At 46.3% G+C, this 25,375-nt stretch overlaps 1 protein-coding gene across 2 annotated transcripts; it reads left to right on the forward strand.

Annotated features, from left to right (window-relative positions):
* The first annotated feature begins 1,333 nt into the window (after window positions 1–1,333).
* Window positions 1,334–23,528, forward strand: Cep68 (centrosomal protein 68). 2 transcript variants are annotated; one of them, XM_048352623.1, is made up of 7 exons: window positions 1,334–1,460; window positions 10,387–10,750; window positions 12,044–13,540; window positions 15,158–15,280; window positions 16,774–16,870; window positions 22,036–22,209; window positions 23,024–23,528. In XM_048352623.1, exons 2-6 carry the CDS (start codon window positions 10,430–10,432, stop codon window positions 22,203–22,205), a joined length of 2,208 nt encoding a protein of 735 aa, XP_048208580.1. In that variant the 5' UTR covers window positions 1,334–1,460; window positions 10,387–10,429; the 3' UTR covers window positions 22,206–22,209; window positions 23,024–23,528. The 2 variants fall into 2 exon arrangements, with proteins under 2 accessions (XP_048208580.1, XP_048208581.1); XM_048352624.1 differs by having other exon boundaries at window positions 1,334–1,455.
* The last annotated feature ends 1,847 nt before the right edge of the window (window positions 23,529–25,375 follow it).

Genomic DNA, 25,375 nt, shown 5'->3' on the forward strand with positions numbered 1-25,375 from the left:
ACACGCGTGTACAAACACATAGAATAAGCTGGGCTAGGTGGCTCATGCCTATCACTCTAGCTACTCGGCAACCTGAGATCTGAAGGATCCAGATTTAAGGCCAGCCCAGGCAAAAAGCTGTAGACTTTTATCTCCAAAATAAGCAGCAAAAAGCCAGGCTGGAGGCGTGGCTCAAGCAAGCCAAGTAGGTGGGAGGTGCCTACTTTAAACCCTAGTACCACCAATTATTTTTTAATGGAACTACACTCGTTTGCCTATTGGCTCAGGACTATCAAGCAAAAATAAATCCATGGCAACAAAATTGACACGGGAGGGGAGGGGGCTAGGAATATGGCCTAGTGGCAAAAGTGCTTGGAAAAAAGCTGGAAGTGGCGCTGTGGCTCAGGTGGCAGAGTGCTAGCCTTGAACAAAAAGAAGCCAGGGACAGTGCTCAGGCCCTGAGTCCAAGGCCCAGAACTGGCAAAAAAAAAAAAAAATGTTTTTAATTAAAAAAATTGACATCGCTTGTGAGTTGTTATTCAACGAAGTCTGACACTGTGGACAGGCACAAGCATGTCCAGGTGTTTCGCTTTAACACAACTTGGTCTCTCACTGACACCTGCTCACAGCTGGGGCTCTGACAGGCAGACTCTTAAGGACTCGGGTGTGAACGGGGAGTGTCACTCTACGGAAGCGACAGAAAATGAGGAGAGGGTTCTGATCTCCCCGCGCCCACCTGCCGCTGAAGGGGTAGGGGACAGAGACCAGGCGTCCTGGCTCCGAGCTCTCCCCCCGGAACCCGCTACTGAGAGCGACGGGGCTGCTGGTTCATTTATCCACACCTCTTCATCCCGGAGCCCGCCGGAGTCTGGCCGGCCCTCTACAGGTGTCCCAATCCCTAGGCTGGGAGCTCGCACCTGCACGGGCCTCGGTCACGTCCGCCAGGTTGTAGGAATAGAAGCAACAAGAGCTGGGCCACCTTGCCGGCGCGGCGCGCCCTCAGCGAGCCTCGGCGCCCAGCACAGAGCCAAGGAAACACACGACTCGCCACGGGATTCACGCGCGAGGCCGGCGCGCTCCAGTACCCGCCCCGCGTCCTCCCACGCCCCAGCTCCGAGCGCCCCAAGGAGCTCCAGCCACCAGCGCCGAAAGCGGAGGAGGAAGGCCACTGAGAAGACGCGGCCTCTCATAGGTCAGAACGACGCAAGGGGCGGGGGCTCCTGAGCAGACGCTAGCTAGCTATTGGTGGAGCTTCCTCACTGAAGGCTGGGATTGGCTGCTCAGGTTCAGTGGCGTGTGCGGAGGGAGAAGGGCGGGCTGAAGGGCGTGGTCGCTGCTCGGCCCCGCCCCAGGTGTTCTGGGCGCCGGCGGGAGGTCGGCGTTTGTAGGGCGGGACATCTTCCCCCCCCCCCCCCCAATCCCCGTGGGCCACCGCATGGGGTTGCTGGAGTCGCTCCGGACCCGCGGAAGCTCGAGGTGGGGTAGGTAGAAAGCTACCTGCGCGTGTGTATTGGGGCGCCGGGGCCCTGACCGCTCCCACGAGCCCGGCTCGTGCCCCCTCTGCCCCGCGGCTGCTCCCGGACGGTCTGAGGCCCGGGGCCGGGGGTGGGGGGGGGCACAAAGGAGGCTCCCTGCGGGTGGGGGCGCCTCGTGCCTTCGCCTCCATCTTGCCGCCGTAACGGAGCCGAGGCGCGCGGAGGTGGGGAGGGGGCGGTGTGCGGAGAACGGGACAGGAACGACCCGTGGGGGCGCGGAGCGCGCGAGGCCACGCATCTGGCGACCGCGCAGGCGCGGGGGATTCGGGCCCCGCGGCCTCGGCCCGGCGTGCGCTGTTAGCTCGCTTACCCGGATCGCGGCGAGAATCTCCCGGGAAAGCGCGGTGAACGACGCCTTCAGAGCCCCACGGACGCCCCGCGAGGGAAGGAAAGCAGCGCGTCTCACTTTTTTGGTTTCTTTCCCACCATTTCCAACTGTCATTGCTCTCAGTGCCACTGACCAGTAGCCCTGAGGCGGGTGCCCAAAACCTACTGGGGGTCCTTCGTGATTACTAGGGTGGCCTCAATGTATTGTTTGTGATTTTAATTTAAAAAAAAAAAAAAAGAAAGAAAGAAACCTGCCAGTCCCGGGGCTGATTGGACTTCACTGCTAGGCTTTGAAGAATGCTAAAAGTGAATGGCAAAGGATTTGGGGTTAGTTTGCCTTGGATTTGGTTGGAATAAATACAAGCCCTCGCTTGCCAACTCCAAGGACCCTTCCCACCGTTTGAGTAAATTCTGGGCTGTGCAGTGTAGAAGAGAGTAACTTAAGTTTTCTGGAAAGTGTTCTTAATTGAGCTCTTACCCACCCCACAAGTGATCATCAGTGCCCCCCTTCAGGCTGCCTTTCGTGGCCTCAGTTTGTATCCAGCTGTTATGTGGTTTCCACAACCCCTAGCTGGTTGAAGACTCTGGGAGGGAACAAAGCCAGAAGAAAACAAAAACACCAGTGCGTCCAAAAAATTGGCACATGAAGAACTTTTATGCCTTTAATTTGTTGGGTTCTTACAGCTTGAAGAGGCAGCTGAGATCAGGCTGAGTCCAATCAGATGTGAGCTCTGCCAAGTTTATAAATGGTTATTTACCTGTACCTGAGTTTTCACATTCGTAAAATGGGGCCCTGGCTTCATCTTCCAGCACCACAAAAAGGGAGAAAGGGAAATAGTGATACAGCCTATTTTATGGATTAGGAGGGTTTTTATAAGATACTAATATAAAATGCCTACCTAAGCCCTGCCTTGTGCTTCCAGTGGCTCATGCCTGTACTCTAGTTAGTTCCTCAGGAAGCTGAGATCTTAGGGTTGCAGTTTGAAGCCAGCCTGGGTAAGAAAATTGGTGAGAGTCTTACCCAATTAATCACCAAAAAGTGATGGTAAGAACTGGAGCCTCAAGCGGAACAGCTCAGGGACAGCACCCAGACTCTTGAGTTCAAGCCCCAGAACTGGTGAAAGAAAGCCTACTCAAAAAGCTTTCAGGGTCTTTTGACTTCGGGGGTTTACCTGATCCCTGCTTTAAAGAAAAAGGGGGGTGGCTGGGAATATGGCCTAGTGGTAGAGTGCTCACCTTGTATACATGAAGCCCTGGGTTTTATTCCCAAGTAACACCTATACAGGAAAAGCTAGAAGTGGCACTGTGGCTCAAGCGGTAGAGTGCTAGCCTTGAGTAAAAAGAAGCTCAGGGACAGTGCTCAGGCCCTGAGTTCAAAGTTCCAGGCCTGGCAAAAAAAAAAAAGCTTCTGATTTCTGAAACGTTTCCTCACAGTAAAAGGATTCATTTGTGCAACTACCACCAACTGAAGGCCATTAGGTGCCGCAGAACAATTTGGCCAAGTTTTACAGTGGGATTTGATGTGGGTTTTGTTGTACTTGCTGTTGTTTGAGACAAGCTCTCTATGTAGTTCAGTCTAAAACCCATGATCTTCCTGGTCTCAGCTTTTCAAGTGCTGGGATTTCAGGTATGCACTTGATGAACTTGAAGCATCATGCTTGCTATACTCTTATTGTGATCAGTTACTTGAATGGTTATGTAACAGCAGAGGAAAGAAATAGATGGAGCCTAGTTGTGACTGACTAGAATCGCTCAGAGGCAAGAAAAAAACCTTTAGAGAAAAGCAGAGCTTGTGGCAGTAAACTTTGGCTTTTTTCTTTATGTAACTGAATCTGTTCTCATGGAGAAACTGTCTAAAGCCACTCAGACTTGTGAAAAGTGTTGGCTTTAGGGCTGTTTGTTAGATCTACAGGTGTCAGATGTAAGCCCTGGGGGTGCGGCCTCATGCCTGGTGTTCTTGTGCTACTTCTGGTTACTGCAAATGGGCAGAAGCATGTATTTGCTTCCAGCTGCAAGCCCCCTTGTCATGTCTGCCTTTTTATGTTTTGTGAAGTCTCCAAAACAGTTTCCTTTCCCTCTCACGTGTAAGTCACAGGAGAAATTCAGTTATCCCATTCAGAATGAATCTTGAGTCCTTTCAGTGGAATACTCTTCTTTCTGGTGACTCCCTTTCAGCTGTGCCATAAATATTGCCACCAAATACACAGATCCTCACGAGGTGTGAGCTTTTTCAGGTGTCTTGTGAAATCAGTAAATTTCCTTTTGTGTGCCTATCATGTGATAGGTGCTTAATGAATGGCTGTAAAGTTGTCATAGTTGTACTGAAACAGTTCCACTTAACAGGTGTTTGTTATGGTAGTTGTTATTTTGGTAGCTTGGGGTTTGGAGTGCGCCAGTTAGAGACACTCAGCACCTGCCTGGCTTAGATCACACTTTTGAATAATCAAATACTTATCTAAACATCTATCTACATTTTCTTTTGTCTGTGTGCTTAAAGATATTGATTGGTTTTGTTTTGTTGTTCCAGAGTAGAGTCCTTCTACAGAGTAGATTCCAGAGTAGATTCCTTCTACATCTAATTTTTTTTTAAAGTACTGGTAAATAAGCTTGTTATGTTATTTATTTTTGGTGCTGGGGTTTGAACCCAGGGCTTTGTGCATGCTTAACATGTGCTGTACTACTGAGCTATACCTCAGCCCATCAGGTTTTGTGCTTTCTTTATGGTATTGAAATGCTAAGTTTCCCAGGCTGGCCTCAAACTCAAAACTCCCTCTCAGGTACTGGGATTATAGGTGTATACCACCATGCTTGGTCCCCATAGAGCCAAGAGAAAAAAAAACTTGTGCTAGTTTGGTTACTATCAAGTAAAAATTTAGCTGCTCAGGAGAAATAGTTGTTTTTGTTAATGAGATTGGAGAATTTGTCTCCCATAGATTCTCCAAAAAGGATGCTAAATGCGTTAATATTATCTGCTAGGCAAACGACAAGATTCTTAACTGTCCTTACATGTGTATTCTGATGGCCTCCTAGACAACCTTCCACCCAGTAGCAGCACTGGCCTCTGCGCTGTGACCCTGTGGGCCCCATACAGCTTCATCTATCTACTGTAGGAGCCACTGTGTTATAGGAAAGCTACTTTTGGCTTCGCTGTTTGAAAGGAAAACTTAAACAAGAAAAGAAAAAATCATTGAAAAATGTTGAAACCTCAGCATCCTTGCCCTTTGAGCAGAGTGGTGGCTGGGAGCTTGGTCCAGCTCCTCAAAGCTGTGAGTGATGCTTGTCCTGAAGCTAAGTGCAGGCCCTTGACAACAAGGCGAAGCAGTGGGGGTGGGGGTTTCACAGGAGCCCCATGGCCTGGGGGCAGGAGGGGGTGCTCCTCCATCCTATAGACATTATGAAAAATGTAAAGAAGCCTAAGGAGCGGGAAGGGGGAAATCACACTGGGCCTTGGTTCATTTCCGAGCCACAGGAAGTAGCTTTGCACCTGTTTCCTTTTCACTGTGCTTTGATTTCATCTGCAGGAAAGGATTTCATCCACGAGGAAGGGCAGCCAGTCTGGGGGGGGGGGGGGGGCTCCAGGAGCCATCTGCAGTCACATCTGGTCTGGCCTCCGACTGGAGAATTCTCTCTCCCACAAATCTGGTGCCCCCAGAGACGTGCAGCAACCTGCACTGCTGAGTGCCACTGTCTCCTGTTTTCTTGCTTTGCCTCTGGGTTTGTGCTCCTGAGGGATGGGCAGCATACAGAGCTGCTTTGTCTGCCTCGCTGTGCTCCGCCGCTGCATGTTCTTGGCATTTATCTGTATACCTGAGGCTCCTGTGAAGATGACTTGGCACAGTTTGGTCATAAAAATAGTGGTGCCTACTCGGTGGAGCAATAGCTGGCATCTTCACCAACCCAAGTGGCCATCTGTAAGCTTGGGTATGGGGGCAGCCCTTGCTTGACTGGAACCTCTGAGGCACAGTTGGGATACATAGATGACTTCATGATTAAAGAATCCTGGGAGTCATTTATTGTACAAAGGACAATTACTCCTGAGTCTGTTATTTGTCATTTGAAGGCTGTAGTCAAGAATGGACCAATGTTCCTCCCCAAATTTCTAGTCCTCCTTTCTCCACTCTAGCCAGGAGTGAGTGGGCAGAAGCCAGTCAGCTGTGCCAAGCAGTGCTGCCCAAGGGTGATACAGCAGATAGAGACGGGGCAAATGTCCAGCCTGTTACCACATCCCTGCTGCTGAGCAGATTTTTCCTGTGGAGCAAGAGTACTCCAGGCTTCCATCACTCCTAATTATATCTGGTGGGTCACACAGCCTCTTCGGGTCTTGAAAGCTAGTGGAAGAGTTGAACAGCAAAGCCCAGATGGTCCTTGGTTTATCCTGAAGTGTGTATGAACTCAGGGTTTGGACAACAGGACATTTCTGGTGTGTGCAGCACTTTCAGAGCAAAGCGGGATTCGTTCACTATTTCCTGATGCTTTCTACCACTCAGCCTAACCTCCTGGTACTCTGGTGAGGCCTCTGCCCCATTGTGGAGCTGCTAGCATCCAGGACCACTGCAAAGTGTGACCTGAGAACACTGAAGCCCCACATCAGTACATGCATTAGAGCAGATAATGTGGGAGACAGCACTGGTCCAGCACATCCTTGTGCAGGCAGATAGGCTGCTCTGAACAGGGTGCCCTACCTCCCATGGGAGGATCTACACAAAACCCTCAACTGTACCCTGCTCCCAGAGGATTAGAGGAATGGTGTGAAAGGTCTAGAATCATACAGAAGTGGACCAAACTACTATACAGTGTTAGAAATACCTACTTGGCAAATGCAGAGTTGAACCTAGAAACCCCAAGCCCTAACTTTGGCCAGTGCATTCTTCAACAGCTTATGTTATCGTTAACAGTTGCTGCTTTAAGGTTTTTTTTTCCTGAATTATCTCTATCCTTCATTTCTCTCTTCCTTTGCATTTAGTAGCATGTCACATATAGTTTAGAAGACATTGCCATAGACTTGGATTTATTTTTTCACCTTAGTTTCCATAAATAAACTATATCATACAGGGTTGAAACATGGTTTATAAAGCAGGGTAAAAGTAAGATTGTCAAGAGCCTCCTTCTCCAGACTGGGAGAGCTGCTGTATTCTCTCTTCAGAAGCCCATGTCCATGATGCTTCAAAGCTTCGTACCTGGGAGTGGAAGGGCTCTTCACTGTTAACCTCATTCAGATTAGTCATTGGTGGTGTCTTCTGAACAGCTTGCAGCTAGCTATAGAACTTCCACCTTCTCCCCTGGATAAGTGGATACCTGCTTTTTTAATAAGTGAGATCCATTAAAAAACAGCTTTATTTGCATACATGCATCCATCCGTCTTGCCCAATTTCATCTTATTCCAGCCATATTCTGGTTAGGAGTACAGGGCAGCTCTGGCTACTGAGTTTTTAGAAGCGGAGTACAAAGTAATGATTGGGACTTGGAAGGTCGATTTAGCCTTTACCCTAAGTTCTCCAGCTTGGGCCCACAGATCAGGGGTAAATGTCTTCATGTGCAGTGTCTTAAAGGAGCCACAAGGTGATGATGTGACTCCATAAAAATCTGTGCCAGCAGAACAGTCGTTCTTTGCTCTTCACCAGTCTTCCTCTTTTACTTGACGTATTTTTTACTCTATTGTGTCTTGGTTCCTAGTTGGTTCATAAAGAGCTTGGGTGCTGGAATCACTGTGGACCCGGTTCCCAGGGTATGGTTTCCTTGTGAAGCGAGGGTAAGTGGCCCTGCCTCTGGGGTGTGAGTGCAGACTGCTACCACCCAGAGGTCACTGGCTGCGTGAGTTCTGGCTGATTGTGCTGTGGATGTGCTAACACACACAAACCATGTGCTGTTCATCACACTATTAGTTGTAGTTGCAGAAGATAGGAAATAATTCAGATGTCCATCAACATAGGACTAGTGCAGTGAATCGGAGTGCATCCTTGCAGAACTGAGCAGTAGCAAAAAAGAATACGTTAGTCCAGTGTGATGACACACACCTATAGATCCAGCTCTGCTAGAGACACAGGCAGGAAAATTATGGTCTAAGGCTGCTGTTGGACAAAACAACTAACGGGGAGGGAGAAGTGGAACAACACTAAAGCCGGAGTTTTAAAAAGAAGGAGGTGACTAGATATAAAAAAGGGGTGGAGGCTGGAGGCATGGCTACCAAGTATGGAGCCTTGAGTTCAAACCCCACTACCACCAAAAAGAAAAAAAAAAAAACGTTTTGAACAGCATTTCCTGCACTGTTGGCCACCTTTAAGTAAAAGGTGGTTAGAAGATGAAAGTAGATACTCAGGTTTCCTCATGAGATAGAAATCATATACAGAAACTCATACTGCTTACCTGTGCTGTGGCATTATCTAGTAGTAAATCTACTGCCTGATTTATGTGAAAAGCTTGTTGCTGTTTTCCCTTCTATATGGCTTCTTTGTTCCATGCTTGTAAGATATCCTGTTTAGCATTGCTCATGTCAATACTCCCACAACACTAACAGCTGGCACTGGATACTGTGCTAGACACTCTCAGAGTGCTCTGCACACACCAGCTTATTGTAGTGGAAGAACAGGGAACTAGGGCAGAGGGAGACAAGTCTACAAACTTGTTTTATAGCGGAACCATGAATTACGTACCAGAAAACTGTTTTCTGACTAGCTCCTGCACTGTGGTTATCACATTTCCCTACCTATATGTACGGCAAGCATGCCACCACTTATATAGAAATATGTCTGACAAAAGAGTTACTTTGATAGAGTAAAGCATAAAGGTTATATTCCTTTTATTTCTAGAATTATAGGACTTGAACCCAACCTAAGAACTCAAAATTCTTCATGCTACCTATTACACTAAATTCTAGTAAAGTCAGCTTATGAGAGTCGTGAGAGTGAAATGAGGATACATGTATAGTTCATGCTCTAAATTAGGAGCCAGGCCACTTTTGAGTGTACCCAGGCCAGGCAGGGTAGGAGTCGTGTATTTGCTAAGGAGTGGTCTCAGTGTAGGCTGGGCCCATCAGATTGCAGTTCCTGGAATTGAATCTGAGCAGGAAGCTGGATAAGCCTGCAACTGCCACCCTCTCCTTGCCAGGTTCCCCCACTGCCTCCTGTTCCGTTCCTCTTCTCTGGTCTCTGAGGAAACGAGGCTATTTCTGTGCAACCTTGAGCTTAGCTCGATGATGCAGGTGACTGCTGATGTCTTGGGTGCGCACAGCCCCTTACCTCCCCTTCTAAGTCCCCTGAGCTGGGTTTCCTCCTGTTTCTCAGCCTAGCTTTCCTCCCGCCAGTGCCTCTACAGCAGCCTTGGCCAGCTGATTATGCTGAGGATGGCCTCCCTCTGTTGTCCTGGAGCTCTTTCTATTCACTGATACAACTATTCTTTCTCTGCATATTTGCCCTTTACTCGGTGCCTGCAGCTTTCTCCCCTTCTCTCCTATGAACCCACTTTGTGAAATCCACCTGGCTTTCCGTAGCTCTTTTCATGGCTTCCTTCAGCTACCATTGGCAGCAGAAGCCAAGCTAGTCTGAAGAAAGGCACTGATTTCTCTTTAGTCACTGGCCACGCTTGGAATGATACCTCCTGGTCCACAGCCTAGTTAGGGTCCAGTGTTCTGAAAGGGTCTTGCTGCCTCTGCCAGGCAAACTCAAGCATTGTGAGAAAAGCACTTCTTGGTTCTGTTGGGGGCTCAGGCATGTCCTGACTTGCTGTCCTTTAGAAAGGAGAGAGAGGCCAGGCCCTAGCCATTTGCCATCAGGCTGTTGCCACAACAGAACCACTGCAGGGCTGCTCATAGGGAGCGCCCCAGTGGATCTCCTCCCTAGTGAGGTTGAGTCCCTGGGACTACATAAAGAGGAGACTTAGGCAGGGCTCAAGCTCGACCTGTGAAGTATGAGGGTTGAGGCTCCTGACTCCCTATTTTTCCTAACCTGACCTTGGCTTTCCATAATAACTACATGAAGCATGTTTTCTTGCCTTGCCATGAGGGTCTTTCCATTAAGTACTGTCAGGAGCTGCAGTGATCCCACTGACAGAAGAGCGGGAATACTAGTATTTGTGGTATTTGTTCTGAGATTACAGACCTGGAAAGTGTTTCATGACTGGGTGATTAGGATCAATTCACCTGTAAGTTGCCTACCAGTGTGAGATCACCCATCTCCTATATAAATGGCCCCAAATCAACCTGACAGGATAGCTCTTTAGGATCAGACCACCCTCCATCGCTGCTCAAACTACAGTTGTCTGCGACTGCTTTGTCTCTTGACCAGTTGCCTTCTATTGTGTGGCAAGTGAACTAAGCCTTTGAGGGCACACCTGTACGAACCCTCTTGTGGGATGCCACTAGAAAAGCAGAGGACAAAAACGGCACACATCCCCTCTGGAAGGGTTTGGGCTAAGGAGGCCAGACCTCAGCACTCACATTAGTTAATAGTCACCTTTACTAAATTTTTATTGGGCCAAAAATATTTGCCTTTATCACTAAGGTTACTTGGAAACGGATGTAGAAAGTCTGTGTTTTTCTCTTCTCCTGTAGGGAGCTGAAAGTTTCAGGCAAGCCCTGACCTAAGGACCACTCAATGGCACTAGGTGAAGAAGACACAGAGGTGGAGGCATCTGTGGACACAAAGGCCCAATCCTGTGGGAGGCTGAGCTGCAGGGAGCGAGAGCTGCCACCCCAAGGCCCTCAGCCAGAGCGGCCCCCACCACTGGAAGCTGAGGGCAGGCCTGCCTCCTCTGAATGGGGGGCTGAGGCTAGCAGTGTCTCTGGAACTTACCTGCCACAGGCCAACACTGCCAGCAGAAAGCTGATGGTGGATAGGTGTAAGCCTGCCCCTGGTGGCCTGCTTCCTCCTGGTAGTCTGGGGCCTGGAGACTTTTTACCCTCTGTGGAAAGCCAGGTAGGTACTACAGCTATTGGGACCATGGGTCAACCATGCCATCCTCTGAGTGTGTGTTCCAGCACTTCCTCACCATCTTACCTCCTTCCCCAGCCATTGGGCAGGGAGGGATTGGGCCAGTTAGGGGGTCTGTCCTTGGTATCTCCTGTTCCTCAGGAGACCACGGCCCAGATGGCTAGGCTGTGGGGACTCTTTGCAAGGGAGCTCCATCCACCTTCTGAAGACTTCCGAGGCTTCTGAAGAGACGTGGGAAAAGTGGGCTACAGCGCTTGAGGACTCTGGAACTTGACCTTTCTGAACCTTGTAGCCCGGTAGTAGAACACTCCCTGGCTCTGGAGAATTTCCTGGGGCTTCTAGACTATACAGTGCAGGGCTGTGTCTTCCCTGTAGTAGGAGTGACCTGAGGCAATGTTTCCTGCACGTTCTAAGACTGTAAGCAAGTCACTGAATCTTTCCAACTCTCATCATAATTGTAGATGACCAGAAAGATCTGTCCCATCCAGCTCTGATATCCTATTGTGTTCTGTTTTCCAAGGCCTTTCCTAAAGATGGCTTTGATTTTAGTGTCCTTGTGACCTTGGCTGCTGTGTACTCATCCTGTGTGGAAGCTCTGAGCATGATGGGAGCAAGGGTATGGGAGCTCTGGCACCCTTGAGTCAGATTTGGCCAGGCAGGAAGCCAGTCAGGCAGCCTAGAAGTGGGCCGTCTCAGCAGACTGCATGTGCATACACTGCTGTCATGTTTTCTGGTACTGGGCTCTCAGTATGCTTTGCTGGATGAGCTCAGAGACTCCTGCAGTCCTGAGGAGTTGGTGTTGGTGCTGTTTCTGTTCTCTGTGGCCTGGAGAGGGTGGCAGTCAGGAGGGAAGAGCAGGTCTATCTGGTTCCATAACCACTCTGTTGTCCTGCCAGCCTTGGATAGGTTAAGAATTCATTTTAGAGAGACAGAGGTGAGTGACTCATTTTGCCTCCGTTGCGTCAGCCCTGGCATGTGAGCCGAGCAGGGTGGGGCCTGCTGCATCTCTTGTTAGCAGTGACTGAGGGTTCTACCTTGGTCAAATGAGAGTTGGTTATTTTCAGTCCCAGAGTTAGAGCTGACAAACTGTGGAAGAAGGGACTGGAGTCTGGGGTTGCATTGAGGGAGGCTTGAGGGGCATGATAAGGCTCAGTGCCTGCCACTGTCGGATCCAGGCCTTTTTGTTAAGAGACTTGCCCTGAATTCCATTGGGGCCCACAAGGAAAAGTTTTGAGTGGTGGTTGTCTGAGTCCCTTTTTTCCCCTTTTATGATTGCAGGTGGAGGAAACGAAGCTTTCTGTCTCTCAGAAGCTACCTCAGAATGTTAATGTCTCCCAAACCACAGTTCTCTGCTCAGGACATGATGCTGATACCGAAGAAGATCCCTCCCCAGTTGACCTGCCCTGGGTGCCGGCCCCAAGCCAGCAGCCTCCACTCTCAGGTTTTCCTTCTCTGTCACGGTGGAAGTCCATGGTGAGCCCCAGCACCCCTCACTTCTCCAGCAGAAGTGTCTCCGCCTCCTCCACAGGCAGCAGTCTCCAGGGTCAGCAAGATAAGGTGGATCCTCACAGTGGCTCTTTTGCCAAGGTTTCCTCCCTGGAGCTGGCAGTACCCCAGGGAAGCCCCTCTGTAGTGGTGCCAGGGTCTCAGTTTCAGTGGTCACAGCCTGTAGCATCTGGGAATAACGCTGTTGGCCAGGGCAGGCGGCGCCTCTCCTTCCAGGCCGAGTACTGGGCCTGTGTGCTGCCAGAGTCCCTGCCTCCTTCTCCTGACCGCCACTCTCCGCTCTGGAACCCAAATAAAGAATACGAAGACCTGCTGGACTATACTTACCCACTGAGGCCTGGGCCTCAACTCCCAAAGCGACTTGACAGCCATGTACTACAAGACTCAGGTGTAGACCTGGACAGCTTCTCTGTCTCCCCAGCAAGCACCCTCAAGTCACCCACTAATGTCTCCCCTAATTATGTAGCAGCAGAGGCACCTGCCCTGCCATTTTCTGGACTCAGAGAGTCAAGCTTTAGGCAGTGGCCCTCTAGAGTATCCCAAAAGCAAGACAGCGTGGGCCTGGCATCTTGGAACCAGCTTGCATCAACACCTAGAGCCCCAGGCAATAAAGATGCCTCGTGGGAGAGCAGAGCAGCCCTGCAAGGTACAAAGAACTGTCTACCTATGGATAAGCACCTGGAGGTGGGCTCTCCCCAGCTGAGGACAAGGGACAGAGGGCAGCCTCCACCCAAGCCAGAGAGGGAGAAGAGAGCCAGTCAGACTGTCCAGCACCCTGCCTGCACAGAGTCTGGATGGAAGGCAGAAGAGGAAGTGGAAAGTGATGATGAGTATCTTGCCTTGCCTGCTAGGCTGACACAGGTTTCTAGTTTGGTTTCCTACTTAAGTGTGTTTCCCACCTTGGTGACTTTGCCTACTGGGTCTGCCAAGAGGCAGAGCTCCCTGGAAGTATCAGACAGTAGTGGGCCAGCTTCCCCATCGGGCTCCAGCCAAAGCCAGCTTCCTTCTGGAGCTACCTTCCAAGGAACGGGCGGCCCTGAGGGCCAGAACCCCTGCTTCTTGCGCTCTGTTGTCCGCCCCCAGGACTCTACAGGGAGGGGCAGTCTAATGAGCAATCAGGCCCTCGGGATCTCCTCTGGACCGCTGAAGACACATGCCTCCTTGCGGGCTATGTCAGACAGGTGGCCATTCTCAGGTGCAGATGTTGGAGGGCAGCTTCCCAGGACATCGGGAGAGCTGGAGAAAGCCTCACTGGTGCAGTGTGTGCAGGTAAAGACTCACGATGGAGAGGCTTTGCCCCTCCTCTTCCCTCAGTCTGCTCAGCACTGTGGGCCTGGCTGATGTTGACTGAGCACTTTCTGTTGTGTCAAGCACTGTGCTGTTCCCTTAGTCTTCACCACTGTTAGAAGGAAAAGGTAGCTTAGGTAACTTACTTGAACTAGCATCAGTCAGTGCAGGTAGATTCTGCAGAGCCTGAGCTTTAACCACTAGCCCTGGCAGCTCCCCGCCTGAGGTATTGTGTGCATAGTCACCTTCAGGAAACACTGGGCTTTTAAAAGTGGCTCTCAACTCTCAGAGGGAGGAGAAAGGGGGGAAATGAGGGAGGAGGGAACAAATTGTATAAGAAATGGTACCACTGTCTTACGTATGAAACTGTAACCCCTCTGTACTTTGACAATAAATATTTTAAAAGTTTAAACATAAAAGTGGCTCTCTTAACTATAGCACATCTCAGGCTTCATTTGCCAGTGATGTAACCCAGAACTTTGCATGAAAATGTTAGATGTTCTGGGTCCGATACTTTCTGGCCACCAGATCTTTTGTGGGCCACCTATTAGTTATCTGGAGATATAATTAACTGTAATTGGGTTGCCAGATTGGTTTTCCTTCTGGAGTTTTGGCTTTGCATATTGATTTGTTTGTAAAAGGTGTAGCTCTGTCTCTTAAGAGATACTGTATGGATTGGAATAATTGGTTGACAGGACTTTGTACCATCCCTGACACTGAAAAAGGGTTCAGGAAGGAGTGTGCCAGACCTCTGTCCCACTGCCCTTCCTGCTGAGCTGCAGGGATAGGGCTGCGAACCCTCACGCAGCCTGGCTGATGGCCTGTGGGCCCCAGTGCTATGGAAGAATCCTAGCATTCAAATAGGACTTCAGCCTGTCAGGAAGTGAAATTGTATAAGACCAATAAATTCTTTTATGATAAAAGATACCAATATCATGAAGTAGTTTTCAACTTTATGGTTCAAATGAGTCTTTGACTTTATTTTGTGTTTAATATTTCCCATAGAAAGCCTGATGGTTAGCAATGTTGGTACTGCAAGAATTGGTTTCCACAGCAGGTCTGCCTCTTCTGGTTTGCTGCTTGTGTTCCTTCTCAGCTCCGCTCTACCTGCAGGGCTGTTGATCTAAAGTTGTCATTTTGGAGGGCTGGGGATATGGCCTAGTGGCAAGAGTGCTTGCCTCATATACATGAAGCCCCGAGTTCAGTTCCCCAGCACCACATATAAGAAAATGGCCAGAAGTGGCTCTGTGGCTCAAGTGGCAGAAGTGCTAGCCTTGAGAAAAAAAAAAAAAAAGCCAGGGACAGTGCTCAGCCCGAGTCCAATTGGGCCCCAGGACTGGCAAAAAAAAAAAGAAAAGAAATAAAGTTGTCATTTTGGGTGCCCTCTTGGGCTCCGGGGAGTTGGAACCAAGTGGGGCTTTCATTAGTCCAGTTGGGGGAGGTTTGGCTTTAAAGGATTGGGTGTTAGGAGTGGGACAGGCTAGTGCCCCAAGGGAAAGCTCTGGAAAAGTACATCTGCTGGAATCCTTTTGGTATTTTTAGCTTTCTGATCATATAAACAGCAGTTCAGTGAGTAATACCATGCTTTATTTGTCTCAGGTGTTCTGCTGTCAGCTTGAAGAGCTGATCCACTGGCTGTATAATGTCCCAGACGTTGCTGACCTGGAAACTCCACCAAGGTCCAGTCTTACAGATCTCAAGTCTTCTCTGCAGCTTTACCGGGTAATTTACATGGTCCTGGCTTCTGGCTTGTTCACTCACAGAATGGGGACTAAATTAGTGATTAGAAACTAATGCCTAGAATGTTGGTGCTCAGTTGTTTTTACCTGCAATTGATCAGAGGGGATTTTGGAGGCTGGGCCCAATTCTAGTCTGGAATGGGTTTTCTAGGACAGTGTTTTTGAATTTCTACCTTGTAGGCAGATCCATTCTTCAGAAAAGGGTGTGATTTACACATGCGCCCTAGGGCTGCCCACCTGTCTGTCCCCATCCACTCAGCACCTCTCTGGACTACAGCCTGCCTGAAAAGAGGGTCTATGTTTTCTATTTTGGAACCAGTTAAAGATATTGCCAGGGCTTGGGCCCGAAGGCCAGCTGCTCCACCCTAGTAGGAATGCTATTTGCTCCTTTTGGAGAGGTTGCTGTTAGTTCCTCCACCAGCATGAGTTCGAGACAGGGGGAAAGCATCTGAGTGTCCTCTGCAAACCCTATGTGTACAAATGCCCTTGCATCCTGTGCAGGGCCGGTCTCTGGGTGCCCAAGGGCCAATACTGCACAGGAGAAGTTGCCCTGTTGGATTTTTTTCAGTGGCCTTTCTTGGCACAGAAAATGGAAATAAACTATTTCCAGACCCTCCATTGCACCCCTTATATCATCCTCTGTGACTCAACATACATGGCATCCAGAAGCAGGCTTTGTGGATACAGGTAGCATCTGACCAGGGATTGCTCTGCAGATCCAGTGAGGCGTAGGCCTTGCTGACATAGTTGGTGAGAATATGTCACCAACACAACGTGACCCACACAGAGTGGTGCACTGTTCATGTATATGTATGAGCTCCCTTGACTCTCACTTGGATCAAGTGTGAGCTAAGCTGAAACTTCTTTCACATACCCTTGTACTTAGTGTCTTAACAGTGGAGTTGAAGCATCTAGAATACCTGAAAATAAAAATAAGACTGAATGCAGGAAAACTGTAAAGTCCAAGAGTAAAATCAAACTCAAAAGGTTAAGCACTGAGTACTGTTCTCCCACTTCTAAGGAGCAAAGGGATGAACTGAATCAATCTATTACAGGGCATGGTGGAATTTCTAAGGGCAGATGAGAGACTACAGTCTCTCAGGGCAGATCACCTGTGGTTTTCACCTATCAGATCTGTTCCACTAGAGTACAATTTATTTTGGCAATCCCATACCTCTGAATAGAAGACCTCATAAAGTGGGGCATGAGAAGGAACTTTCAACTCCAAGCTGTACTGTTCCTGAGCCACCTCTTCTGGGGAAAAGAAGAGTTATCAAATTGAGTGACAACCAAAAAAACTCCACTAGGTTTAAAACAGCGGAAATTAAACCAAGACCCTAATTGAGGAGTTCCACAGATTAGCTGATGTGTATTCTCTACCTAAGGGAATAAGCTAACCTTCACATTACTTACTGTAGACCTCATTTACAAAACAATAGTAATGAAGCTGTTTTCTTTTCCTGGATACATCTTAAGCAATTTAAAAAAGATGTAGATGAACATCAGTCCTTGACGGAGAATGTCTTACAGAAGGGTGAAATTCTTCTTCAGTGCCTATTGGATAACACCCCAGGTAAGATGCCTACAGGCTTTTTAATATACTTTATCTTTTATTGGAACATAATTGTATATTGTATGGGGGTCCATTTAATTGCTGTATTCATTAGTTCAAAAACTTAAGTGTTGAGAAGCTTCACAATCTCTTTTTTTTTGTTGGTCCTGGGGCTTGAACTCAGTGCCTGGGTGCTGTCCTTGAGCCTCTTTGTCCTCAAGGCTAGTACTCTACCACTTGAGCCACAGCACCACTTCCGGCTTTTTCTGAGTAGTTTATTGGAGAGTCTCACAGACTTTCCTGCCTGGACTGGCTTCAAACTGCAATCCTCAGATTTTAGCCTCCTGAGTAGCTAGGATAATAGGTGTGAGCTACCAGCACTGGTTTCCTCTCAATCCTTTCTACCAGTATTTTGAAACATATATATAATTATCGCCATCATAGTATCCTTCTGGGCAGAAGATTATAAGTTAAGGTATAACTGTGTGGCCTAGGTTTGATCCATGGCACCACACCAAAAAAAACAAAAGCCCAAACCAGTTATTCCTTTTATCCTACCATTAGCCGTCCTTTTTTCATCACGCCTCACACATCTGTCAAATCAAGTTTTTAGCTTCCATATGTGACAACATATAGAATGTTTTTCTGTGCCTGGTTTATTTTCCTTAACATGTCTTTTAGTTCTGTCCATGTTGTTGCAAATGACAGGTGTCCATACTTTATAGCCAAATTTTCATCTGTTCACCAACAGACAACTGGATTGCTCCCAAATCTTTGCTATCAATAAATATGTGAGTACAAATGTCTCTTAGATATATTCATTTATTTTCCCTTGGATATATAATATTTTTAAAGGTTTTATGAGACACCTTCATTCTGTTTCCATATGGTTGTTTACATTCTCACCAATAGTGTAAGAGTTTGTCTTTCTCTGCAGCCTCACTGTAACTTTATTTTTCATATTAGTTGTACAGCTGCAATGACATTATATCTCTATGACTTTGATACGTATTTCCCTCAAGATTAGTGATTCTAAACATTTTTTTCATGTCTTGGCTAGTTCTTTACCTTCTTTGGAAAAATACCTGTTCGAATCATTTGCCCTTTTGTTGTTCAGACTTTTTTGGGTTTCTTTTTTCTGCTGTTCTTTGGATTATATTTTAGGATTTAATCTTTTTTTTTTATTAACAGTTTATATGTTCCTCCATTTGCTGTTGTTCTATTGCTGTGTAGGAGTTTCAATCTGATGTACTCCATTATTGCTTTTGTTGCATATTTTGGGACTCATATCCTAAGTGTTTTTGTTGAGAGCAATGTCCTGAAGCTTTCCCCATTTTCTCCCAGTAGTTTGTTTCTGGTCTTTAAGTCTCTTACTTATTGGGGCTGATATTTGTGTAGGGTGATGGAGATCTAGTTTTCTGCACTTGGCTGTCCAGTTTTCTCCACACTGTTTATTGAAGATTTTCTTCTCTCCAGTGTATGTTCATGCTGCCTTTGTCAAACATCAGTTGACCGTAGATGTGTATTCCTGGGCTCTTTATCCTATTCCAGTATTATGTGCTGGGGGAACTCAGTGTCTTGTACATGCTAGGCAAGTTCTCTACCAGAGCTATGTATGCCCAGCCCAGCCCCTTTGGAGGTTTTGAGCTTTAACCAAAGTTTAATCCTTAATGTTCAGCAGACTACGAATCTACACTGTCCCCTCCTGAACCCATCCCTCAAATCCAGTGGGTAGTCCACTATGGGACAGGTGCAAGCATAAAAGTTTTAAGCCTATCATCAGTCACCATGCCTGTAAGAACTCATTTGTGTTTGCTTCCTGGTCAGCTGTGGTGAGAATCCTGGCAGTTAAGACAGCAGTCCTCAGTTGTGGCTGGGATCCTCAGTGGGCAGCCCTCAGGAGTTCCCTGTCTTTGTGCAGGTTGAAATGTCTGTTTATCTGCTTTGTATTTCTACTTGGAACAGAATTTGTCTTAGAAAAGCATCGTATTGATCAAAAAGGACTTGAGAACAAGTAAACTGATGAAGTAAAAATGATGAAGGGACAGGGTAGCAATGGCACACAAACCAAACACAGGCCCATTTTGCAGGATGGGTTCCCAATGTAAGAAGAAAAATCACAGACTAGTCTATGACTAAAGTGCCAGGTGCCAAAGGACCAACATGGGTTCTTATTGGGGAAAGATATACTATGACAAGGTAAGGTTAATAACAGCACTAAACAGCCTTAAAAGCCCAACAGCAGCCTCATTTCCTGTAAGATTGTAAATCAGCTAGTGCTTATAGAGTTCAGCTCTATTATACCTCTACCATGAGCCACAGCACCACTTCTAGTTTTTGAGTGGTTAATTGGAGATAAGAGCCTCACAAGGACTTTTTTGCTCAGGCTGGCTTTGAACCGCGATCGTCAGATCTCAGCCTCTTGAGTAGCTAGTATTACAGGAGTGAGCCACTGATTGATTAGAAGCAACCAAGGAATGATGTTTAGCAGAGGAGTAACTGTCCCCTTTGTTTTGCTCCTCATGTTCCTTGCACTAGGATTTCCCAGTTTTGTGTTGAGATGAAAATTCAGTATGCTAAACTCTTACTTGACTGAAGGGCTGTAGAAGTTAGCATATCAGCTCCCCCCCCCCCATCAGAGTTCTGTGAAATAGATAACTGTTATTACCCTTATTTCACTGAGTTGGGAATTTGTCACAGGCAGCCTTTAGCTCTCTGCTGCTATCGGTGTCAAGAACAAGAGCTCAAATGCAAGAACCTTCTCTGAGAGAAGCCCAGAAGCCACATATAATAGGAGGCCTCTTCAAAGTTTTAATTTTGACCTTTACTTAAAATCAATCCTGTAATACTTTCCAGTGCCTAACCTGTAATAAGAACATTACACTTTGCCCTGCTTACAGGAATGGGGTGGGGGTAGGGATTGCTGGCCAGAACAGGCTTTCAGATTGGTCTACAGAGCCCCTTCCCTGCAGTCTGCTTGGAGTAATCAGAACACTTAGCTATTGTGTGAAAAACCACAAGTTCCTCTTGACACTTCACACTTTGTTCCTCCAGGAGTAGTGTCCTACAGGAGAAGCCAGCCATGCTCCCTGGGCTTCTTCAGCGCTGCTTTTCTTCTATGCTATGTGACGTGCCTATTTGCCCTCCACATTTCTTCACTCCATTTTAGCCCAGTTACAGGTCCACAGTTCTGTCTTACACTCCAAATCCTTACTACATGGATCAGATGAGTGTGTATGTACGAATATAAAACATAAAAATCACACTGTGAACAGTTGTATTTCATTCTGCTTCCCAAGCCCATCTTTCTTGGGCCCCTATAGCCTAAGGAAGGTTCCAATAGAAAAGGTCCACTTAATTCCACTGGCAACACAGCAGAGCCTCCCCGATGGCAAAGCTATTATGTTCCTGGGCTGCATTCCTCTGCCAGGCCAGCTCTCAAAAGCTGTCAGGACAGTACTTTGCCCTGATGACGAGCAGCTGATGTGGCTTCCCTTGGAGCTGATCTCAACAGCCCAGTGTTCCTTCTCCTTCCCCGCATCTAGTCAGCATTATCTGCAGATCCACAGCTTCCCCTTTCCTTTCTGTGGTTGGCAGATGTTGCATCTGTGGCAGGAAACTAGGGAGTGTGTTAACACCAGCTGATAAGGGCACCAGGAATAAAGCAGCCTTTGTTAGTTTAACAAAACAATCTTTTCAAAAGCAAGCCAAGATCACTCAAGTCACATGAGCCTTCTGATGCCATAGGAGGGATTCTTAGCCTTGGTCTTTTCGTAGCCTGTTCTCACATCATTTTTAGTGGGCATATAGCACCCACAGAAAGGGGTCCAGAGCACTCATGAGATGTCAGCTCCTCCAGCCTACAGACATTGACAGGAACTGGTGGCAGGGATTCTGAGCATAGTGTGAGCCTTACACTTGACAGGAGATGAGTGTGCCCTATCTCATCTCTTACTGGCAGATAATACCAGTCACCAGGTAACTATGGTATGACCTGTCATTTATGTGATACGAGAGTGGAACCAGTGAATTATGCTCTCAGCCTTATCAGAAGTCGGTACTACTTCTCATTGGCCACCTGTGTGTGGCAAGCTTGACCATGTGGTGTTTGCCTTTATAACTGGACCCCGAGCATGGCCCACAGTGCGTGGTCCCAGCTCCCGAGTCTGGACTGTGGCCCTGGCCAGCCAGCCTGATTATTACAGGTTGTGGTCCCAGCTCCCAAGTCTGGGCCGTGACCCTGGCCGGTCAGTATACTTTTTACTTCCCCAATAAATCCATATTTTTACTTGACAAAAAAGAAGTTGGTACTGGGGACTGGGAATGTGGCCTAGTGATAGAGTGCTTGCCTCGTATACATGAGGCCCTGGGTATGATTCCTCAGCACCAGATACAGAAAAGGCCAGAAATGGCACTGTGGCTCAAGTGGTAGAGTGCCAGCCTTGAGGAAAAAGAAGTTAGGGACAGTGCTCAGGCCCTGAGTTCAAGCCCCAGGACTGGCAAAAGAAAAAAAAAAGTTGGTAGTAGCTGCATAGGAAATATAGGTAGGAGGACCACAGTCTAAGGTTGACCCCAGGCAAAAAGTTCTGTCGGGGGGGGGGGGGGGGGGAGTAACAAGTGGTATATCATTGTTGTAATTATTTTCAGTATACCATGTGAAACCGTACCCCTTTTTTCTCTCGTATTCCCTTTCCATGGTTTTACCCCCGCTATCACTATAACTGATCTTAGTACCCTGGATACTGTATATTACATGTATTGGAACTAGGGAAGGGAAAGGGAATACCAAAATCAAGAAACAAAGGATAAAAAGACAAACAGTTCCAAAAGCAATACTTACAAAACCATTTGGTGTAAACCAACTATACAACTCATGAGGGGGAGGGGAAAGGCAGGGGAAAAATGAGGGAGGAAGTAACAAAGTGGATAAGAAATGCACTAGTCTTACATATCAAACTAATTCCTCTGTACTTCACTTTGACAATAAAGAAGAAAAAAAGTAACAAGCAGAAGAGCTGGGGGCATAGATCAAGCAGTTGCCATCAGTTGAAGTCCTAATGTCATAAAAAAAAAAGTCTGTGACACTGATTTTCTAGTGCATCTTTAACCTCTTAAAACAAAAGGGATACTGAAATCTAGTGTCATCAATTTGGAACTGAAAGCTGTACCTTTTTATAATTTGTTAGTTTTAAAGGATGTCCTTGGGAGGATTTCAAAGCAGTCTGATGAGCTGGAGAGCCACGCAGATCACCTTTATGACTCCATCTTAGCATCTCTGGACATGCTGGCTGGCTGTACCCTCATCCCTGACAATAAGCCAATGGCAGCAAAGGAACGCCCATGTGAAGGGGTTTAACATGGTAAGTAGAGAAACCCAAGACCAACCGCCCTCTAGTGATTAGGGCATAGCGCTCCTTCTGTAAGTTACTTTTTAGAAGCATGTTGGACCAAGAGCTGTTGAAACAGAGAAGCTAGAGAGACTGCCCATAGTACTGAAAATTGCCAGGAAGGAGGTACAAGTCTTCCCTAGGTTGATAAAAACTCACTTTGGTACCTTCTATTACTTGGTTTTACCTCTGTACATACACACTCCATTTCCACTGCATCATCTTCACCTCTACTACTACTACCCACAGACAGCAGGAAAACTTGACTTGTACTTACATGTCTATACTGCAGTGTGGGGCTGTGATCAGGCTGCCTGTCCTTCAAGCTCTCCTCACCCAGCTCATTGGCTATTCCCTGTATGTCTGACAACACAAATGATGGCAGAAACTCAAAATGCCAACTCCCTGCCTACCTCCTCTGCATATTTCCTGCACCACTTCCTTCCCCAAAGGGCTAGGGAGCAAAAGTAGGTAACATATCTTTGAGACTTAACACATACCACAATTTTTTTCTTATCCCCTCAGCAAGTCAAACAGAATGTTAGGAAAAGGGACTAAGGGGAAGCAGTGCCGCTGCCACCACCAGTCCCTAATACTGTACTTTCTCTCCTACAGCAACATGTTTATAATGTCTAACTCGGGTTTCTAGGTGAGAGTTCACTGTAGGTATGTCAAGGTCATGGAATCCTTTTATTTCCATTAAAGCAATTTAACTAGATCTAAAATGAATGTTGGTGATTGCTGATGCCATTTCCTCCTCTACAACAAATGCTTATTTGTCTTTCAGGCGAAAAAGGCAAAAGTTGGTTTTGGGAAGAAAATATTCAAGAAGTCCTTGCAAGAGCCAATAATAATTGGCAAGGAGAAAACTAATGTGCTAGCTTTAAAAATCTTTCTCTTCTCTGAAGCAAGGGCTTTTGAGTGATTCTTATTTATAATGAATCTTTTCCAAACTAAGGTTTTCCTTTTGGTGCTTCTCTACCAAAAGCATGTGGCTTTGCTACTTTTTTAAATAAAATTTAGTAAGACAGGTCTTGCTTTCCCCTCAATTCTGTAAAAAAAAAAAAAAAAAAGGAGATAATTTCTCCTCCTAAACTATTCCACTTACTGAGAGCATTTACTGGGGGCTGGCTTAGTAAGGTTCACCTTACTAGATATTATCAGGAATAGAAGGGAGTCCAGGGGGTGAGGGTAGCCCTAAGAGTGAAACCTTAGGTCTTTATGAAAGTAAGACAGGTTTGTAAATTCTGCTTTGAAGAGTTTCAGAAGAGAACATAACCTTTAATATGCAGGAAAAAAAAAGAGGCATATGAAAGAACCCCTAAAGAGTGCTTAGGGCGTAACATCTTTTGCTTTCTTTAGGGTTTCATTTTTCACCTTTGTGTTTAAATAATATCTAAGAAAAGGCAAAAGTCAGGGAGTTGGAAGACCTGCCACTGTGCTTAAGGATGTCTGTGGCTCTCTGGGATGACTCATCCCTTCCTTCTCACTCTCCTTTGGAAGACTTGTCCAAGGTCAAAGAAAGGAATGGATAGGGTTCACTACAGAAACTAGCAGTGATGGCAGAAAAAAAAAAAATTATTTGTAGCTCAAGAGCATGTAAGTCAGGGAAAAAAACTACAGCTGAACCATTTATAGCCATCAGATATATTTTTTAAAATACGCCTATCAATTATTGATAGTAACTGCAGATTCTACCCCCCAAAAAAGCACCTTAAAGTTTTTTTTTTTGGGGGGGGGGTTGTCTTTGGATATCAAAGACAGAAACGCCATGCACTTAAAAACAGAATCTAAAGTCCAGTGAGATTTCTTCAGATTTTATCATCTCTAGAAAAATAGTTATGTTCTAATGTTTAACAATTAGCTATTCAATAGTAGCAATACAAAATACAGTATTTCATGTGCCTGCTGTTGCTGAGGTATGACTTGAGAGGTTTACCATGTCTAGGGGCATAATCAGAATTAAGCCATTTTGTGACTGCCATCTCTATAAGACAAATGCTAGCAAATAATCATCAAATATGTAAAACCTTTTAAAGACCTAGAGTGGGTGAAAAAAGTTTATATTCACCTATAAATTGGAACATGCCTGTTGACTACATCAGTACAGCCCATAGGAAATAAGCCCATTCACATTAACATGTGACAGACATGAAAATCAAGTCTCCGTTTGTCCACTTAAGATTTTTTAAACTGGCAAATATTACACCAATGCAGATTGAATGCAGAATGTGTTGCTCCCATTAGATGTATACATTAGCTTCAACGGCGAAAATTTGTCAGATTTTTCAAGACTATTTTCAAATACTGGCTTTCCTAAGAAAGTGGTGCTTGTGAAGTCTTCATCTCTCATTTGTTTCTTGTTCTGTTTCTCCTAGCTTTACCCTTGTTATAGCAAAATAAATCCTTACTAAAACTTTAAAAAGAGCTACCTTATTAGAAATGTACAATATTTCTGTTCATCTTTAAAATACAGTTTGCTAGCTCTCTGAACCTGGCTGTGAGTGCCGTATAGGAATACCAAACTCAACTGGAATTTTTCTCCACCTAAGATGATGGCTGCCAGCAGTATTTCCATGAGTATACATGGCCAGGACACTGAAATAAAACTTGTTAGTATCCCTCAAAGTTCTAATTCCATAGGAAAGTGGTGAAAATAAAGACTAGATTGGCAGTTTCAAGACAGGGTTCTTGTGGCTTCATGGCCTCTGCTCCAGCCATGAGACTATTACAGTACTATTAAACTCTAGGAATGATGCTATAATATTGCTTTTATAGGATAGTAATAGTACTGTAATAACTGTTTTGAAACTTACATGGGAACACAAAAAAAATGGTTGACGAAAAAAGGGTGCAAGATAAGCTGGAATACCAATTATATGTGCTAAAGCGGATTTCTTTCCAAGGCCAGAGCACCGAAGGTTGCTGGTCACACCATAATATAGCCAACAGTCTACCAAGGATTTCCCAGAATTTGCCACATAAAAAATACTTCATTAGGAAAGCTAATTTGTGCTAGCCAGAAAAGGTTAATTTAAAGCTCATAGTAGCCTTGGAATGTTTAGACTTGAAAATTGTGCTGGAAATTGGAATTTATTTTTTCCAAAAAGCCAACAACGAAGCATAGTTACTAAGTTGT

Source organism: Perognathus longimembris, chromosome 8 (assembly GCF_023159225.1).
Source record: "Perognathus longimembris pacificus isolate PPM17 chromosome 8, ASM2315922v1, whole genome shotgun sequence".
Lineage (NCBI taxonomy): Eukaryota > Metazoa > Chordata > Mammalia > Rodentia > Heteromyidae > Perognathus > Perognathus longimembris.